The sequence below is a fragment of the Coregonus clupeaformis genome, unplaced genomic scaffold (assembly GCF_020615455.1).
Source record: "Coregonus clupeaformis isolate EN_2021a unplaced genomic scaffold, ASM2061545v1 scaf0001, whole genome shotgun sequence".
Lineage (NCBI taxonomy): Eukaryota > Metazoa > Chordata > Actinopteri > Salmoniformes > Salmonidae > Coregonus > Coregonus clupeaformis.
The window spans coordinates 2,136,637-2,151,090 of NW_025533456.1; the positions used below are offsets into that span (position 1 = coordinate 2,136,637).

Consider the following 14,454-nt stretch of genomic DNA (forward strand, 5'->3'; position numbering starts at 1 on the left):
TTGAGCAGTGTATAATTGCATATCACAGGCTTCCCTAAACTGAGAACATTGTGTAGAGATTGTTTTGGAGTCTGAAAGATTGTATGGTATATCTACAGCCTAGTCTGAGTACACAGACAGAGGAACATGCCTGTTTTTAGACAAATAGCCTATTTTCACACAAATATAATTGCATTCAAAACTGTAAATTGTCTAGATCAGGCTTCCCAAAGCTAAGAACATTGTGTAGAAATTGTTGTGGAGTCTGAAAGCTTGTATCATATAAAGTGAGTCCCAAAAGTACTGTTCTGCAGGGCAGGAGAGCATGATGTTGGAGTCTGAGAGAGGGAGGGAGGTGGAGGAAGGTGTGTGAGTGTGAGTGTCTGCCCTCCCGAGTGGTGAGGTGTGTGTCTGAGCTGATAGAGTCCGCTGAGGACCCAGATGCACTGAAGACATGGGAAGTCATCACCACAATAGAAGGTGAGGCGCACACACACACACGATGGGCGGGATGCTGAGAGATGTTACATATAATTTGTCTAGGTGTACTGTACCTTATACCATTAACTTTGTCTGTGTGTGTCCGTACACATGCATGTGTGTCTGTGGGTCAAGTTGATTTGTCATATGCACAGGATACACATGGTTTACACTGTGCACAGTACAATGAAATGCTTACTTAAATGTGTCTGCGTCTGACTTGTGTGTTGCAGGAGTGTATTTTCCTGGAGTACAGTCTGTTGCGGGCCGAGGGTCAGCAGAACCAGAGAAGAGAGCTGGTGCTCAACACCATGAGAGGGGAGGTCTCCTCACTGAAGAAGGTAGCTACCTCAACCTCACCTCAAACCCAGGGGTCGGCAAGTCTACCATAGAGTGCAGGCTTTTGCCCAGCACTAACACACCTGATCGAACCGATCACAATGAGTGCTTAGGCTGACTGGAGCAAATGCTTGCCTTGAGCACCAGAATTGAATGCTCACACCTGCCCATTGTTTTACGTCAGATAGTGCGACGGCTGTCTGCATGTCGCGTTAGAATGACACCACCTATCGGAAGACATTGCAAGCGTGTCTTAAACACAATCACTTTTATTTTGCCATATTATATACTGTACCTTGGTATCTCCCTGGATTCCCTCTCAGTTCCCTTGTCTTTTCCAGGTGATGGAGGAGTACAAGAGGAAGAACAGTGAGGTGTCAGAGCGTCTGATGGAGAGGAACAGGCCGTACCAGAAGTTGCAGGGGCTCCATGACTCGCTGAGGAACATGGTGGTGGGGGACAGAGGCACCACGCCAGCCAGGACCAGCAGAGTTCAGAGAGAGAGAGAGAGAGAGAGAGAGAATCAAGGGGGAGATCTAGGGATATACTATAGGCCTGAATCGTAACTAGAAACCAGTATGTAAAAATACTCAGGCTTTCACATGAATTCAGGCACTGATGTCCTTACAAGAGTTGCATGAACTCATGCAAGCGGATCTCAAGTTAGGATTTGTCCATAGAAATTAGGGGAGGAAGAAATGAAGACGTAGTGGAGGATGTATAGAGAAGAGTGGGTCCACAATACAAAGAGTACAAGACAGAGAAAGCTATTTGAGAGGAGGTTGAGACAAAACAGGGTATAATTCGTTTACTGTTTATGAAAGGGGAAAATCAACTTTACAAAAATAGATTCAATTAACCACCTCCCACCTGTTTCCCAGGGGTGGTCAGAAAGCCCTCTCCCCATGAATGGAGTCCTCCATTCCTGGGCATGGGCCCTGAGGGAGACATGCGGCTCTTCTCCAGGTCGCAGTTGTAAATGAGAACTTGTTCTCAACTGGCTTACCTGGTTAAACAAAGGTGAAATAAATAAATAAAAAAGAATTCTCCCTGGAGCCAAGACCTTCAGCTCTCCTGCCAGAGACAGGGGCCGGGCCTTACTCAAGAATGACTGAGACTTTAATTAGCATTCTAGAATTCCAGGATTAGAATTAATAGAATACACTAATTATTATTCTAATACTGACACAGTACTGGTTTGGTACCTGTCTGCATTTAAGCAATAAGGCACAAGAAGCAGTGCTGTATCATGAATACAGTCACAGGTAGATGGTGTAAGTGAATTCATACAATTTAATTATTCCAGCAGAAGATATAGTACGGACAAAAATCTGGTTGTTAGTTATGTTGGTCATGTTGCTACAGACGCGAATCAGTCGTTTAAACTTTATTAATTATTTTTGCAAAATTGCTATGCAAATGGCCTGGTCATCCTTTCTAAACAAAATGGTTGCTATGCAGGCTGGATAACGTCTCGTCACTTGCCAGCTAGCCAACTTCAGCTAACTCAGTCACGTCAAACATTGAACCGGGAATGACAGTACACTAGCTGCATTTTCGTTTGTTTGAGCTTTTTTTATATTGCCATTTACTTGGATATGATACAGTATGTCCATGATAATGACGTTGATGGGTGATTTCGACTGGCTCAGAAAAAGTTGCCTCGTCTGGGCACTGTTCACAATGTATGGTACTAGCCACAGTGAAACAATTGTTTCCGAGGTCGGTTAGGCAGACATCGAGGTTTATATTAACCGCCGCTGTACCAATCTAAATAATAGGCTGGAAGTAAGGGGAAATAGTGTGCGAGTTGATATAAATACAAGAGATGATTCGGAAAGCAACGTGAACATGAGATTCGGTTTTCATTTTCAGCTGGAAAATGTTAGAAGACATAGGTGTGTCTGTGACGGCCAATCAGCATCCAGCATCCCAAAAAAATTGATATTGATATTTACGTCATTTAGCAGACGCTCTTATCCGGAGCGACTTACAAATTGGAGATATTGTAGTTTTGTGGTTGTATTTTTGTTACCTTAAGTTACTTTATCTTGATGAAATGCTCTTTGATGCACAACTTAATGTTTGCCCTTATTTTTCAATAAAATACAGCATGACAGTGTTGTGAGAAAGCTGTGTTATGATCGTTCTATTAAGATGTTATTTTTCACAATGGAAGGTTTGACTACCATCATGGTGAAAGATGATCAACTACATAAGCTAATGATAAAGCAACGGTGTGAAATCATGTCCACATTGGAGACACAATATTTTGGGAATGTTTGTTTTAATGTCTTGAATCCATAAGTCAAACCCATAAATCATATTAGTCAGTAATTTACAAAATCCCCCAGCCTCCCTCCCACTTTAACAAAATACACACAGTGTATTCCTCAAGACTATTTAACATAACAAGGATCTACTATTTACAAAACGAAGACATGAAAAAAAACAGGCACACAGGCTCTTCACACTCCTTCCTGGCACCCCGGTCTGTCTGATCCCCTCCCTCTATCACCCCCCCTGCACTCCTCCTCTCATTCGCTCTGGGGCTTGTAGCTGACTGAGGCTGCAGTCTGAGCCTGGACGTTCTGTCTCTTGCCGTTGACGATGAGGAGCAGAGGGGAGTCCACTCGTATACTGCGGAAGTCAAACGTCTACAGCAGGGCCAGGGGAGAGGAGAGATTATAGATCAGAAAATCATAAATGAAGAGACCACCAAGATCTGTAATAGCGTTGGTTGATATATATATATATATATAGTTCTTTTATTTTACATTTCTTTTTTCTATGAATATGATGAAAAACAACAGTTTAAACATTTTGGCCAAGGGATCCGTGGAATAAGTTTAGATGCTGTAATACAATACAATGTAATATTATTAATCTCCTATTTACGTTCTTAAACCTGGGCATCACGGGCTTGGGAGGTTCACAGTATGAAAAATGTATGCACTCACTAACTGTAAGTCGCTCTGGATAAGAGCGTCTGCTAAATGACTAAAATGTAAAATGTAAATATTGGTATCCACAGTACTCCACGAATTATACATTTTTCAACTCAACACTTTTTGTATTCCCCCCAAACCCCCCCCCAACAAAAATATAAAAACACTGTAATTTAAGCTTGAAAACTGCAACGTTTTCTCTCTGTCTCATGGCAAAATATGTAGAATTACAGGATATTAGCTTGAAAACTGCAACAGTTCCCCTCCAAAGCCAGGAGATGGGCCTTTAAAATGTTCCTTCCCAGGGCCTGAGACTTGGACCGTCAGGCCAATGCTATTTTCTATCTCACTCGAGTTGTGTTCTGATTATAAGGGGGTCCCCACAATCACATTTTGCAGACACTCATATCCAGAGAATCCTAAAATCAGTGCATTCATCTAAAGTAGATAGAACAACTACATCACAATCATTGTAAGTAAAAAGTGTGTAAAGGTCCATGTAAGCTGCAGAGAGAGAGACACACTAACCTGGCCGTTGTGTGCTACACTGTGGCGTTTGACCTGGGGCTCTGGGATGACCACAGAGTCTCCAATCAGAACTCCCCAGCTGTCTGCTGTGTTATAGACCATGACCACGCAGCACGTTTCCTCACTGTCCACCATGCCAAACGTACTGGGAGACAGAGAGAGACACAGTATGATATCACTGTCTATCCACCATAGCAAATGTACCCCAACAAGGCAAAACATACAGTATCATAACCCTTCAGTTCAAACAACTTCAAACAAAGGGGCATGCAGATAGCAACTTACTTCCATCATCCCAAACATGCAGAAAAAGGTACATCTTACACACAGAGATCCACACACATAAAGTACACAGCAGACTCCACATTACAGATAGTAGTTTATCACTAGAGGAAGGGGAACTCACAAGGCCACGCGTCCCTCTGAGGCCAGGCTGAACACCACCTTTCCCAGGGCAGCCACCCCAGCGTTGTGGCCGTGTGTCAGGGCAGACAGGGTCCAGGGCTCCAGGCTCCCAACGCGGCCTGCGGGGGAGCGGAACTGAGGGGAGGAGCATGGCCCCAAGGCCAACGTGCTGAGGTTGGAGAGCATCGTCCGCAGCCGCCGGGCCTTCACCTTCCCCTGTATGGGTGAAAGAAAAAGAGTAGTCCACTGTTATCAGTGGAAAAGCATAGGACTCTGCTGCCACCTACTGGTGATTTATAATTCTACCTGATACATTTTTGCATTAGTGCTGGAGTTGGCAAGAAATGTGTTTGTATGTTTTTATTAAGTTTATATCCTATACAGATCACATTAACTGCTGATAGATGTAGATTGGAGACTGATGTGCCCTGTCCAGTTTATCTATATGAATATGTGTGTGTGTGTGGGGGGGGGGTTCTCCTGTTCCTACCTTGTTCTCTGTGAGTGCTGTGAGTTTCTCCAGGTATTCCAGCAGCTGCCTCTCCCGCTCTGGAGGCTCCTCCCACACAGGGTCCAGGGCCGCAGCCCGACTGTACCCCCCCAGCGCAGACCCAAACATCTCCTCATACTGAAACAGCTGGAGGGGGTAGACACAGGCATGGATCATTAGCTTCAGTTTACTTTTATATGCATTTGTCTGTGTAATGGAATTATTTAAGTCATTTACCACACGCATATTATAAGAATCCTAATAGAATATATCAACGCTAATGTGTTACCGTGGCTCTATTGAAGTGCAGATCGGGGTTGGAGGTTGCTGTTGGGTCCACTTTCTCCTGAGAGAGAACAGAGGGAAGGAATTATATAGTGCTTAACAATGATTATTGCACAATAATCAAATTGACCCACTCATACTATCCTGTCAGGCTTTGTAAATACAACTGAGTTTGGTTTGTGTGTGTACTCACAGCCTGTGCATAGGCACTCAGAGCCTGCTGAGACATCTGTGGATTCTGTCTGCAGGTGAAGAACAGGGAGATGTAGGCATTCCCCAGGATGTCTGTCAATATACCCCAATAAATCATCAACTATCCACTCATATTCAGTAATAGAGGACATTTTTCTCATACCAACATTTATGTTAAGAGCTGTTCTTCTATCCTCTCCTTTGAGAACCTGAATTACATTCTAATAATTGTATTTCGTGCATTCACACAACATATGTAACTGTACGCATACTCCACCCCAGTAACCCCAGCCATGTCCCCCACACTTTAACTATCTGAACTCATAACCACTGTCAAATATGAATCTGTTATATGAAACTATCCATCATACTGACACCAGGAGGTGCCGTCGGTGATGTCCAGCTGGACAGCCTGCCTGGCCATGTCCACACTCTCCAGCACCCTCTTCCCCTGCTCATCACCGCCCCCTCCTGGCAGCTGCCTCAGCACCATGGACAGACTACGCAGAGACACCTTGTTCTTACTCTGGGACAGAGGGAGAAAAGAGATGTGATCGCGATAATGTTAGGATACTATCGCCTGTTTGGTCTAACGGTTACAGCTGTTGACCCCGGCAACCATGTATGCCAGAGTCGGCATGGGTTCGAATCCGGCCCACTGCCCTTTGACTCAATCTCCCTCTATCGTCCCCATATTTACAACACTGTACTATCGCTTCAATAAAGCTTTTTTTTTTATACGAAAGGAGTGGGACTGCCCCACTCATTAAAAATAATAATAATTGGATATTGGTTTGGGGGTAGGTCAATTTCAATGATGTAGGAATAGAGAATAAAACAGACCAGAGTAAACAAAAGAAAGGTAGAAAGAAAGAAAGAGAAAGGAAGGTGCACACAATGGGAGGTAGAGTTATGCCTTGAGGATGAGATAAACAGCTGTTGTTTGTGTAGGCCTATAACTAGGGCTACAACCCGTTCTGAACGCTTTACATGCATTCTATTCTCCATCAGTAAGATTCTACTGCATACCTTGATCTCATCACAACAACAGTACCCCAGCACCGACATCACTCTCTCCAGTTAACCTCAAGAGCTTTGTGACTTATGCTGTCTGTAAATTAAAAGCTCAGCTATGCAAATAAAACACATGATTACTGTATTATTATTGCTAACCTGCTGCAGGGCTCCAGTGAAGCAGGTCTTGGCGGTGGTCAGGTCTCCTTTCTTCCAGTACTGCTCCCCCAGTGTGTTCCAGCCCTCCACCAGTCCAGGCTCCAGCTTCACGGCCCGGGACAGGCACTCCTCGGCGGTGGTGCTAAACTCCGGAGCCACCCCCAGGGAGCGGCCGCGCAGCAGCAGGAACTCAGCACTGTGCTTATACGACTCTGGAGGAGACGAAGGGATGACAAAGAGATGATTCTCTAGTCCAGGGGTTCCCAAACTTTTTCACCCAGGCCCCCCTTCCAGCATTGGAGAACATCCTGCGCGCGCCACATCTATTTCTATGGGCACAAGCACTGTTCATTACACAAACTGTTCACATCCCTCTTGTTGGCGTAGAGAAAATGTTGCAGTTTTAAAGCTCTCTATACATTTTGCCCTGGCTAATGTGTATTCATGTGATATTTGAGTGACTTGAATATTACAATAACATCTATGGGCAAAAAAACCTAGCTGAAAAACGTTATCTGACATGGGCTAGTTGATCCGGACATTTCTGATAAGTTATAAATAGCTCTGTAGGGTATGCAATGACTGACATGACATCAGAAAAACTGATGATGCACTACCCAATTTAGAAAATGAGTTACTTTTTAGTCCCCACAGTTTGGGAACCACTGCTCTAGTCAACTGACTTGTGCTGTGTGTTTAAAGATGTAACCCCACATATTAGATACCAAATGGATGCCAAGCTAAGCTCAGCCAGCACTGTGCTTATAAACTATAACCTCGTCCCCAGGCTCAATTGCTACCGCATGGGACAGCAGGCTGGTGGACGACAACAGTGCGTATATGACTCTGGATTGGAAGAGATGAAGGGACACCATGAGCCTTGGTTATGTAAGTCATTGATGATTCAATAATGCATAAAGAGATCCCTCTCTAGTCAGGCAAGCTTTGTGAGCGCTGAATAGTGTGGTAAAAGATGTGTAGCTACACCAAATCGCCAAATGGATACAAAGCTATCATGCAAAATGTCAGTATATTATTTTTTACATGTGTGGCTACCAAATCAGAACATGCCTTTCTTTTCTGTTCTGTTTTCTCACCTTCTTTCTCCTCCAGCTTCTTTAGTGTCTTCTCCATCTCCTGTGCCACATCACTCGGTTTCCTCTCTGCATCCTCCACACTGTGAGTCTCAAAGTAATGATCCCGAAAATGATACAACTCATCCACTAGTTCCTGATCCAGAAAGAGATAAATTGTTATTGATACATGTGAAGGACATTATTAGCTAGGTGCATGGCATGCAATCATGATGAGCCAGATGAGGTTACAATAATGTCATTTTGAAAAGTGTTGCTGGGCAGCAAATTCACTTGATGTTGGTTTCCTTGCACGTGCATGCATGCTCACTGGCAATGAGGGATGATGATACAGCAAGTTAGCTAGCTATGGCTGATTAATGGCTGGACGTCTCAGGCGCTAACTTAACGTTAGCTGACTAGCCAAGATGGAGAGACATTGTCAGTCCAGTCAAGCTAACGTTAGATAGTTCGATACATCAACATATAGAGAAAGCTGATGGCTCGTCAGATTTAGAGACAACCAACTCGGTTAGAAGATTTGTAGTACAATCAACCACAAGATTTTGGTCGATTAATATGACAGTTGACATCACTTTGTGGTCCTCTGTAGCTCAATTGGTAGAGCATGGCGCTTGTAACGCCAGGGTAGTGGGTTCGATCCCCGGGACCACCCATACGTAAAAATGTATGCACACATGACTGTAAGTCGCTTTGGATAAAGCGTCTGCTAAATGGCATATTATTATTATTATTATTATTGTTATAGTAACGAGTCTGTAGTGCTAGCTAGCAACAAAGGAAAGGTGGGATGTAACTGTCTAAATAAGACGTCCATTACAATTGTGAGGTTAAGAAAACGTATGGCAATATATTCCATGCAGTGATAATAATATAATATTTTGCAATACTTTTAAAATCTGCAAATCATCTTTGTCAGTCGCAGGATCACCATCCTTCTCCATTTCCGCCATCTTTTCCAGTGGTTGTTGCAAGAAGAATTCGAGAAGAAGAGTACATTGAAAACACGGCACCTGCTGGCCTGGAGGGGTGTGCAGTAGCTGGATAATATTAAATGGATAAACGATTATTTGCTAAACTATTCGTATTTACTGAAAGTAATGAACTGAAGTTCATTGTGTTTATTTTTATTTATTTTTTAGCGCATATTGCTAGCTAATTAACTAACAACAAAGTTCGTATTGTTGTTTAACAGACTTAGCCGGAAGTGGCCCTTTTTAACCGGAAATGTGTCCGTTTCCAAAACACATCAGTCTTGTGCTCATTTTAACATATCGATTGCTTTAAAGTAGTCACGACCTAACATTATGTAAAAATTTTATTTGAACGAGTTCTGAGAGGTGACAACTTCTACTTGCATTAAGAAAAGTTAGCTGATAGATTTTGGATTTGTCTGTCTTGGCGGTTCCCTCCAACAACAAGGGGGAACCATTCATTCGTTGTTGTTGCTAGTCCGACACAGTGCGAGCGGTGTCTACATTATCCCGCTAAACTAAGTGATCTTGCATGCCCAGTTTTCGATTCAGTTTCGCGTTAGTGCCTATCCTAAATGTCGGATACATGGAGCAACATCCAGGCTCACAAGAAGCAGCTGGACTCGCTGCGAGAGAGACTGCAGAGGCGACGGAAAGACCCCACGCAACTCGCTCCAGGTATGTTTTTAGGCTAACGCGTTAGCTAGCTAGAGAGAGGCGGGATAGGGAACATAAGATTAGACAATAGGGATTTCAACACACACATATGTATTTGATTCTATGCTGATGGTTAAAGTTGAAAAAGTTCAACAAATGTTAATGTTTCTTTATTCTCTCTGGACACACTATATGGTCCAGATACTAACGAGTAACGTTAGCTAGTGACCAAAGCTCTTCATCTACATAAACACTTGTTACTGCCAATGGGATTTACAACTGGTGGTTTTCACTTCTCTCAGAGGTGGGAGGCAGCAGTGCTGAAGGGGCTGCAGCGCGGAGTGAGAGTCCAGGACCAGCTCTCCAGAGCCCCCCACAGGAGGAGGCTGAACGTCCCCCGGACCCCGAACTAGAGAAGAGACTCCTGGGTTATCTGTCTGACCTGAGCCTCTCACTGCCCACTGACTCCTTGACCATCACTGATGAGCTCAACACTGTGAGTGTGTATCCCTGTGACCAAGGTCTACTGGCTGATAAAAAATATCAGACCTGGGTTCAAATAGTTGTGTATTTGAGTTGAGTATTTGTTATTTAAATACTTTTGTCTGTGTATTTGAGTATTTTCAAATACACAGCCCAGAACAAGTACTTTTATTTGAGTATTTTAATGGTTATTTGTAAAAACCAAATAGTTCACCAAATTGTATTTGAAAATATTTTCAAATTGTTATTTCAAATACCTGGGTTAAATGCATGGGAGTGTATTTGAGTCAGTGTATTTGAGTATTTTCAAATACTTTCCAATTGTATTTCCAAATAGGCTACATTCCAATATTCAACGACTTGTTTTTTTTCAAATAAAGCTTATCTGAATACTTGTTTTAAAATGTATTGAAAAGTAATTGAAATACCTAAAATAGTATTTGAACCCAGGTCTGAAAAGTATATGTGTGTGTGCTGACCGCTATTGCTAATTTGAATGAAGACTATGGATATGAGTAATCGCCATGTCACACATAAGCCACTTTTCCCATAACTGCATCACTTTCCTTTTCCTATCCTTTCTTCACCTTCCTCTTCTATTTTCTCCTCCACAGTCTGAAGTGCCTGTCACCCATGGCTGCATCCAGAGTCTGCTGCTCAAGTTCTCTGCCCAGGAGCTCATCGAAGTCCGGCAGCCATCAGTGGCCACATCCCCCTCCTCCTCTTCCTCAACGCTCGTCATCTCCGTGGACCACACAAAACTCTGGGCCATGATTGGGGGTGGGGCCTTAGGCCAGAGGAAGAGGAAAGCAGAGGACCAAGCCCACCATAAACGTCCGCCAGGCTCCTCCCCTGCTCTCCAGAGCCCGCCCTCCCCTCCGCCCACTTCCTCCATCTCCCTGGCACCGGCATCCTCCTCCCAGCTGACCGGGCCCTCTGATTGGAAGGCTGGAGGAGGAAGGGGAGGGGCAGATAAACAGGGCAGGACCAGTAAGGGGCAGACGTCTCACCTGGACATGGAGATAGAGAGCCTCCTGAACCAGCAGTCTACCAAGGAGCAGCAGAGCAAGAAGGTACATTCACACCTTGGGAAAGAGATGGGGATACCGTGGGGGTAGTTTGAACCATATCAGTACAAACTTTATTATACTGCCCAATGTTCAATCCACTTTTCAACCACACAGTCAATGACGAAATCAAATTCCAATTGTATGTGTGTGTTTGTTTATAGATGAGCAGAGAAATCCTGGAGCTTCTGAACACCAGCACAGCTAAAGAGCAGTCCATTGTTGAGAAGTTCCGCTCACGCGGTCGTGCTCAGGTCCAGGAGTTCTGTGACCACGGGACCAAAGAGGAGTGTACGCGGTCTGGATTCACACCCCAGCCCTGCACCAAGCTGCACTTCCGGTCAGTACTGCTGCCACACACAACCATAAGAGTACACTCCCATATATATTTGTATAACCCCCTTTATCACCCCAATTTCGATCTTGTCTCATCGCTGCGACTCCCCAACGGGCTCGGGAGGCGAAGTTCGAGTCATGCGTCCTCCGAAACATGACCCGCCAAACCGCGTTTCTTAACACCCGCCCGCTAAACCCGAAAGCCAGCCACATCAATGTGTTGGAAGAAACACTGTTCAACTGACCACCGAGGTCAGCCTGCAGGCGCCCGGGCCGCCACAAGGAGTCGCTAGAGCGCGATGAGCCATGTAAAGCCCCCCTGGCCAACCCTCCCCTAACCCGGACGACGCTAGGCCAATTGTGCGCCGCCCTATGGGACTCCCGATCACGGCCGGTTGTGACACAGCCCGGGAACGAACCTGGGTCTGTAGTGATGCCTCTAGCACTGCAATGAAATCCTGATTTATTATTATAATAATTATTTATTTTTCGCATTTAATTCAACCCAACCCAAAATTGCCTTTTTCTTGATTTTGTTGTTGTGCTGATCACATCCCTTATCATTGGCTGTATGTCTCCATTCAATCACTTAGTCTCTTTTAATTGGCTGAAGCATCTTATCTGGTCCCACTGTATTGGCTGAGCCCTGTCTTCTCTCCCCTCTCTCAGACGCATCATCAACAAGCACACAGACGAGAGTCTTGGAGACTGCTCCTTCCTCAACACCTGTTTCCACATGGACACCTGTAAATACGTGCACTATGAGATCGACGCCCCTCCAGAGGCAGAGGGGGGCCTGATGGGGCCCCAGGCCGGGGGCATGGAGGTGGGACTACACCAGGGGGAGGAAGACAGCAACGTGGGGAAACTGTTTCCCTCTCAGGTGAGAGAGAGGAAGAGGAGGAATAGAATGAGAGGGGAGGGAGAGGGACAGGGACATGAAGGGAAAAGGGGGTGGCCTATGAAAAGGAAGGAGGGAGACTAGGTTTTTTTGACACAGGCTTTTATTTTGGTACGTCTCTAAAGGTATGAATCCCCAAAGGGAGAAATTAGGTAAATGAGTCTGTCTACATAAGTTATGTCAGTTACCTCCAGAAGTGTGGAGACGTGGTTCTTAGGCAGTCTGACGCTGCGGTTCAATCCAGTCTGATCCGGTTTTGTCCCCCATCACAGTGGATCTGTTGTGACATCCGAGTCCTGGATGTGTCGATTCTGGGGAAGTTCTCTGTGGTGATGGCCGACCCTCCCTGGGACATCCACATGGAGCTGCCCTACGGAACTCTGACGGACGACGAGATGAGGAAGCTCCACATCCCCGTCCTCCAGGACGACGGCTTCCTCTTCCTCTGGGTGACTGGCAGGTACCTCCACCAATCAGATATGAGTGGAATAGTGTGTTACTACTCGACCAATCAGCTGCCAGAAGAACAGTGCATGCTAATAAGCATGCAGGGTCTGACAGGTTAATTATACGATAACAAGCCATAAACTCCGTATTTTAGTTTATGTTGATTGGTGCTTTGATTGACATCTTTCACTTTTTTCAATAGGCTGTTCAATCTTCATGCCTATCTATATTTCTTTTAGGGCTATGGAGTTGGGTAGAGAATGTCTGAGCCTTTGGGGGTAAGTCTTTATTCATCAACCTTTGGACCAATAAGGAAGTCAACTGTGTCATAATCTGACCGTTGGTCTTCCCCTTGCTTTCTCTCGTAGCTATGAGCGTGTTGACGAGATCATTTGGGTGAAGACCAACCAGTTACAGAGAATCATCCGCACCGGGAGGACTGGTCACTGGCTCAATCATGGGAAGGAGCACTGCTTGGTGAGTGTGATGTAATGTGTTGTGATATGTTGTGCGGCATCATACCTCTTATCTCATCTGACTCTGAGGGCTCTGGGCAGTTTTGTGCAGTCAGTTGTGTATATTTACTGTTATTGTGGTATAGTTGTGTGTGTACAGTTGTATTGATGTGCATGTGCTTCTCAGGTGGGCGTGAAGGGACAGCCCCAGGGATTCAACAGAGGGCTGGACTGTGATGTCATTGTGGCAGAGGTCAGGGGTCAAACAATTTAATCCATTTGATGTTCCATTCCAATCCTATGAGAGAATGTTTTAACTCAACCCTGTCTGTTCTCTCTCCTGCTCTCTCTCTCATTATTGTCTGTTGTCTCTACCTCTTTCTCTCGCTTTCTTTCTTTCCTTCAGGTGCGTTCCACCAGTCACAAGCCAGATGAGATCTATGGGATGATCGAGAGACTCTCACCTGGTACCAGGAAGATTGAGCTCTTTGGCAGACCTCACAATGTCCAACCCAACTGGTATGTGTGTGTGTGGTGTGTATTCATTGAATTTGTAAATTAGGTGTGTGTCTGTATCTGGGTATTCTCTTTCTTTTTTTAAGCCTTCTCTCTCTCTCTCAGGGTAACTCTTGGTAATCAGTTAGATGGCATTCACCTCTTGGATCCTGATGTCGTGGCTCGCTTCAAGAAACGTTACCCAGACGGAGTCATCTCCAAACCCAAGAACATGTAGAGTAGGCATAAACGCCCTACGTAGGGTCTTCATTGTCAATTACTTGTCATGTTATGAACATGTTATGAACTTAGTCGCCGAGGGGAGAACACTGATCAATGCTCAGTGAGTGGCTGATGGACTGCCTTGTTTTTTCATGTCTTTCTTTGTACCTATTACAACATTTTGTAATAAATATGGTTAAAGGAATATTGATTTATCTCTATGATGCGCATCATATATACTGCACAATGAATCCACCAAAAACATTTCAGTGTATATATATATATATTTTTTTTATTATTATTACTTTGTTAGTACATTTTGTCCATTTCCATGACAACAACAATACAGTATACAAAGTGAGGACTGGGTAATTTGGGGATCTTGATTGTTTTTATTTTAATCAAAGTAAATGTAAATCATTTACATTTCTGGAAATGTATCAATATTTTCTTCAGTCATCAGGAATCACATACATTCTTCTCATCATTCCAAACTTACCACAA

The 14,454-nt window shown here is 44.4% G+C and overlaps 2 protein-coding genes across 2 annotated transcripts; one reads left to right on the forward strand and one right to left on the reverse strand.

Annotated features, from left to right (window-relative positions):
* Positions 1–3,098: 3,098 nt before the first annotated feature.
* Positions 3,099–8,882, reverse strand: LOC123482928 (tetratricopeptide repeat protein 5-like). Its single transcript, XM_045212161.1, has 10 exons — positions 8,804–8,882; positions 7,917–8,049; positions 6,820–7,031; positions 6,022–6,172; positions 5,648–5,739; positions 5,459–5,515; positions 5,170–5,316; positions 4,681–4,895; positions 4,275–4,419; positions 3,099–3,455 (listed from the first exon to the last, which is right to left on the reverse strand). Exons 1-10 carry the CDS (start codon positions 8,864–8,866, stop codon positions 3,336–3,338), a joined length of 1,335 nt encoding a protein of 444 aa, XP_045068096.1. The 5' UTR covers positions 8,867–8,882; the 3' UTR covers positions 3,099–3,335.
* A 269-nt stretch (positions 8,883–9,151) lies between these two features.
* On the forward strand, positions 9,152–14,155 carry mettl3 (methyltransferase like 3). The gene is made up of 11 exons (XM_045212233.1): positions 9,152–9,565; positions 9,847–10,040; positions 10,642–11,100; positions 11,259–11,434; positions 12,100–12,313; positions 12,604–12,791; positions 13,018–13,056; positions 13,147–13,255; positions 13,421–13,486; positions 13,640–13,752; positions 13,855–14,155. Exons 1-11 carry the CDS (start codon positions 9,463–9,465, stop codon positions 13,964–13,966), a joined length of 1,773 nt encoding a protein of 590 aa, XP_045068168.1. The 5' UTR covers positions 9,152–9,462; the 3' UTR covers positions 13,967–14,155.
* The last annotated feature ends 299 nt before the right edge of the window (positions 14,156–14,454 follow it).

What these genes read in the sequence shown, in the direction of transcription:
- mettl3 (XM_045212233.1), top strand. Translation starts at nt 9,463, where the DNA reads ATGTCGGATACATGGAGCAACATCCAGGCTCACAAGAAGCAGCTGGAC. An exon ending in GGAAACTGTTTCCCTCTCAG is followed by an intron (nt 12,314 to 12,603) that starts GTGAGAGAGAGG and finishes CCCCCATCACAG; the next exon opens with TGGATCTGTTGTGACATCCG. An exon ending in GAATGTCTGAGCCTTTGGGG is followed by an intron (nt 13,057 to 13,146) that starts GTAAGTCTTTAT and finishes TTTCTCTCGTAG; the next exon opens with CTATGAGCGTGTTGACGAGA.
- LOC123482928 (XM_045212161.1), bottom strand. Translation starts at nt 8,866, where the DNA reads ATGGCGGAAATGGAGAAGGATGGTGATCCTGCGACTGACAAAGATGAT. An exon ending in TCACTGGAGCCCTGCAGCAG is followed by an intron (nt 6,173 to 6,819) that starts GTTAGCAATAAT and finishes CCTCTGTCCCAG; the next exon opens with AGTAAGAACAAGGTGTCTCT. An exon ending in TGCACTTCAATAGAGCCACG is followed by an intron (nt 5,317 to 5,458) that starts GTAACACATTAG and finishes TACCCCCTCCAG; the next exon opens with CTGTTTCAGTATGAGGAGAT.